Genomic DNA, 5,249 nt, shown 5'->3' with positions numbered 1-5,249 from the left:
CGGAGTCTTTCTCTGTCGCCCAGGCTGGAGTGCAGTGGCACAATCTTGGCTCTCTGCAACCCCCGCCTCCTGGATTCAAGTGATTCTCCTGCGACAGCCTCCCAAGTAGCTGGGATTATAGGCGCCCACCACCTCGTCTGGCTAATTTTTGTATTTTTAGTAGACAGTGGATTTCCCCATGGTCTCAAACTCCTGACTTTAGGTGATCCACCTGCCGCGGCCTCCCAAAGTGCTGGGATTACAGGTGTAAGCCACCGCGCCTGGCCTAATTATTTTTTGGTAGAGATGAAGTCTCACTATATTGCCCAGGCTGGTCTCAAACTTCTGGCCTCAGCAATCTTCCCACCTTAGCCTTCCAAAGTGCTGGGATTACAGGCATAAACCACCACAACACAAAACTTTTAGATAAATTTTTAAACTTTAGCATCCTGAGGTTGCGGGGGCGGGGGAGGAATGTGCTGTTCAGCCCTTTTACTGCCTTTTCTGGATCAGCAAACTTTCCCTAGAGAGAAAGGGGCCATGATTTCCAGGCACATCTTCCTTGCTTTTCATTCTCTCTGGCTTCTTGACCTGGTAACTTTACTATTTTGTGACCTTTTGAGACATTAAAGTTTTTCATGTTTCATCCAGCTTATGTGGTTGATTTTGCCAAGAAGTTTGGTCCAAATTACTTAGTCCACCATTATTGAAAGTAAAGTAGAAGTCCCGCTATATTCAGTGTTGATACCAGCATTGTTATCAACCATTTATATAACATGCAGTTATATAGAAATACTTAAGAAACAATTAATTGCCTCACAGAGAAGAAATATTATGAGGACTTGCGAAAAAAATTAAATTGCAAGAACTGACAATCAAGAATTGATATGGGGCTGGGTTCGGTGCCTCACGCCTGTAATCCCAGCACTCTGGGAGGCCGAGCCTGGCGGATCACATGAGGCCAAGACAAGCCTGGCCAACATGACAAAACCCTGCCTCTACTAAAAATACAAAGATCAGCCAGGTGTGGTGGTGGGTGCCTGTAATCCCAGCCACTCGGGGGGCTGAGGCAGGAGAATCACTTGAACCTAGGAGGTGGAGGTTGTAGTGAGCTGAGATTACATCACTGCACTTCAATGTGGGCAACAGAATGAGACTCTGTCTCAAAAATAAAAATAAAAATACCCTTTCCTGGCTGGGTGTGGTGGATCAAGCCTGTAATCCCAGCAGTTTGGGAGGCCAAGGCAGGAGGATGGCTTTAGCCCAGGAGTTCGAGGCCAGCCTGGGCAACATGGCCGAAACCCCGTCTCTACTAAAAATACAAAACTTAGCGGGCCATGGTGGTGGATGCCTGTAATCCCAGCTACAGGAGGCTGAGGTAGGAGGATTGCTTGAGTCTGAAAGGTTGAGGCTTCAGTGAGCTGAGATCACGCCACTTCACTCCAGCCTGGGTGACAGTAAGACCTTGTCTCAAAAAAATAAATAAATAAATAAATAAATAAACAAATAGGGGGGTGGGGGGCAGAGAGAAACCTAAAGATATACTAATTCAACTCCCTTTACAAAACTATATTAGGAGCGAGGGAGAAATTTCCTCACAATATGCAGAGCCTTGAAGAACGCCGTCACTTAGCAAAGAAATAGGAAAGCAAGCGTGACATGAGGATTTATGATGGCCACGGCTAGAGCATGCTCCTGTACATGCCAAACATCATGCCCACAAGTGATGTCTTTGATCCAGCCCTGCTCAGCCAGAGGCCTCTGCTCCTGGGCAGGGGCCCTCGTCTCCTTTTCTTCTTTTCTTCCTATGGCCATAAGAACTCTGTTCAACTTGAGTCCCCCCAAAGGCTATTGTAAGAATTAAAGAAAGGGGAAAGAAATATGAAAGGCGGCCTGCCAGTCAAGACAGGTTTATTTTAGAGAAAATAAACCTGAGAGGAGCCTCTGGCTGAGTTTGGTCAAGGGCACACTCTCTTACAGACTAAGAGTTTTTTTTTTTTTTTTTTTTCTGAGGCAGAGTCTCACTCTGTCGCCCAGGCTGGACAGCAGTGACGAGATCTCCGCTCACTGCAAGCTCCGCCTCCTGGGTTCATGCCATTCTCCTGCCTCAGCCTCCCGAAGAGCTGGAACTACAGGTGCCCGCCGCCGCACAATTTTTTTTTTTTTTTTTTTTAGCAGAGACAGTGTTTCAGTGTTAGCCAGGATGGTCTACATCTCCTGACCTCCTGATGTAGGCCGCCTGCCTAGGCCTCCCAAAGTGCTGGGATTACACGCATGAGCCACTGCACCTGGCCCAGACAGACTAAGAGTTTTTAAGGATTCAGGGTGGGAGAGTTTATCAGAGGCTTGGGGGACTGCTTCTGTGTCTCTTTGTTGTGCTTATCTGGGAGAAAGAGTTGTGTGTCTGTTCCCATACATCTTTCTGCAGCTGCACGCATATCCCCCCGAGTCTGCTTTTACCTTTCCTATCTTAGTGCACCCAAAGGGAAAGGAATGTGCTTATTAAGGCCCACTGTTTTACTGGGGCCCATTGTATGAGAAGGAAGCTTGGCAGTTACCCAAGAGACTTTCCCCCCACCTCCCTCTGTGCCTGAGCTGTCTTATCTGTGTTTTACTGTCTGCTCTTTCTGTCTGCTTGTAGTCAGAAGAGAAGTGATTTCCTTGAAATGCATGAGGCAAGAAAGGGACCTGGAACTTAAAATGGCGGTGTTTGTCTGAGATGAGGGTGCTCCTGCTCTATCATCTATGACTCTTCCGTTTTCTTCCCTCAGGATTTCATCATTCAGAATCTGAAAATAAATTCTGCTTATTTTCTGGGGCTGTCAGATCCAGAGGGTTGGCGACATTGGCAATGGGTTGATCAGACACCATACGATACAAATGTCACGTGAGTATATCTATTTGACATCAAGGGTTGTGCTTTTTTTTTCCTTTTTTTTTTTAAGATAAGACTCTCGGCCGGGCGCGGTGGCTCAAGCCTGTAATCCCAGCACTTTGGGAGGCTGGGACGAGCGGATCACGAGGTCAGGAGATCGAGACCATCCTGGCTAACACGGTGAAACCCCGTCTCTACTAAAAACTACAAAAAAATTAGCCGGGTGAGGTGGCGGGCGCCTGTCGTCCCAGCTACTTGGGAGGCTGAGGCAGGAGAACGGCGTGAACCCGGGAGGTGGAGCTTGCAGTGAGCTGAGATCCGGCCACAGCACTCCAGCCTGGGCGACAGAGTGAGACTCCGTCTCAAAAAAAAAAAAAAAAGACTCTCACTCCATCACCCAGGCTGGAGTGCAGTGGTGTGATTGGTTCACTGCAACCTCTACCTCCCAGGTTCAAGTGATTCTCCTGCCTCAGCCTCCTGAGTAGCTGGGATTATAGGCATGTGGCACCACACTCGGCTAATTTTTGTAATTTTAGCAGAGATGGATTTCACCATGTTGGCCAGGCTGGTCTCAAACTCCTGACCTCAAGTGATCCGCCTGCCTTGGCCTCCCAGAGTGCTCAGATTACAGGCGTGAGCCATCATGCCCGGCCATTTATGATTTCTTTACAAATTGTGAAGCACTTTAGTACAGATTACCACTTTTGACATTTATATCAATTATGTCAAATACGTAGGGACATTGTTCTAGTTCCCATTTTTTCAGATAGAAGAACTGAGAATCAGGGAAATTAAATTACTTGCACCAAATAACAGAGACTAAATAGCAGATCCAGGGAATTTCCCTAGTTCTTCAGACTCCAAAAGCAGTGCATAGAACCTGATTTACACTTGGGACTAGGGAAAAAAAAATCTTGGAATCATTTAACTCTGTGAGTTGGAAGGTCTATGGCAATTGGACACAGGGATGGCCAAAATGAAGGAATCCTCTGGGATATCTGCCGGGGGGTGTTCAATGTATGCCGAGTTGATTAAGATGACAGGCCACTAGGTCATGTGGGAACAGTTTTCAGGGGAAATACCAGAGACATAGGTGGAGAGGAAACTGCCTGAACATGAGGTTTTACAAAACGTGGCAGCAGAAGTGGGAAGGTGGTTTGGGTATATGTGACCTTGACTTTCACACTGTTTAACGCTGGCTCTCTCCCAGTCTCTAACTTTTTCCAAAACACTGTTTCTTGTTTTTTGAGACGGAGTTTCGCTCTTGTCACCCAGGCTGGAGTGCAATGGCACAATCTCGGCTCACCGCAACCTCTGCCTCCCAGGTTCAAGCGATTCTCCTGCCTCAGCCTCCCTAGTAGCTGGGATTACAGGCACGTGCCACCATGCCTGGTTAATTTTTTTTGTACTTTTAGTAGAGATGGGGTTTCTCCATATTGGTCAGGCTGGTCTCGAACTCCTGACCTCAGGTGATCCGCCCGCCTTGGCCTCCCAAAGTGCTGGGATTACAGGCATGAGCCACCGTGCCCAGCCCCAAAACACTGTTTGAAAACACCACTGTCCTTTATCTGCCTTTCAGATTCTGGCACTCAGGTGAACCCAATAACCCTGATGAGCGTTGTGTGGTAATAAGTTTCCGTTCAGAAGAATGGGGCTGGAACGACGTTCACTGTCATGTACCTCACAAGTCAATTTGCGAGATGAAGAAGATCCACATATAAATGAAATATTCTCCGTGGAAATGTGTTTTGTTGGCATCCACCATTGTAGAAAGCTAACTTGATTTTTTAATTTCTGTATAAGTTTTGTACAAGGAATGCTCCTAAAATTTTTCAGTAGGCTGTCACCTATTACACTTATGATATAATCCATTCACACATTCATTTACTCATTTATTCATTCATACAATTAGTGTTTAGTAAACATTTTTCTATGTGCCAGAGACTACTGGAGAATGCTTTTGCAGAAAAACAGAGAGAGAGCATGAGCATCTGCTCTTATTTTCTGACAGCTGAGGGATGAGGTGCCTGTTATGGGCTGAACTGTGTTGCCTCAAATTCATGTTGAAGCCGTAACCTACAGTACTTCAGAATGGGAGTCTATTTGGAGATAGAACTTTATCAGAGGAAATTAAGTTGAAATGAGGACATTAGGAGCCTTAATTCAATCTGACTGATGTCCTGTGAGGAAATTCAGGCAGGTAATGTGGCTCATGCCTGTAATCCCAGCACTTTGGGAGGTCGAGGTGGTTGGATCATGAGGTCAGGAATTCAAGACCAGCCTGGCCAACATGGTGAAACTCTGTTTCTACTAAAAAATACAAAAATTAGCCAGGCATGGTAGTGGGCACCTGTAATCCCAGCTACTTGGGAGGCTGAGGCAGGAGAATTGCCTG

The 5,249-nt window shown here is 46.5% G+C and overlaps 1 protein-coding gene across 1 annotated transcript in view; it reads left to right on the top strand.

The window, feature by feature from the left end:
* CLEC4C (C-type lectin domain family 4, member C) overlaps window positions 1-4,721 on the top strand; it is a 17,479-nt gene extending 12,758 nt beyond the window's left edge. The window contains 2 exon segments of the mRNA XM_011952627.1: window positions 2,751-2,866; window positions 4,434-4,721. Of these exon segments, the coding sequence (XP_011808017.1) occupies window positions 2,751-2,866; window positions 4,434-4,575 (258 nt within the window). The 3' untranslated portion in view covers window positions 4,576-4,721.
* Window positions 4,722-5,249: the final 528 nt, after the last annotated feature.

The sequence above is a fragment of the Colobus angolensis genome, unplaced genomic scaffold (assembly GCF_000951035.1).
Source record: "Colobus angolensis palliatus isolate OR3802 unplaced genomic scaffold, Cang.pa_1.0 Scaffold11, whole genome shotgun sequence".
Taxonomy (NCBI): domain Eukaryota; kingdom Metazoa; phylum Chordata; class Mammalia; order Primates; family Cercopithecidae; genus Colobus; species Colobus angolensis.
Note: the sequence above shows the minus strand (reverse complement) of the source record. Positions and strands in the feature narration are given on the sequence as shown.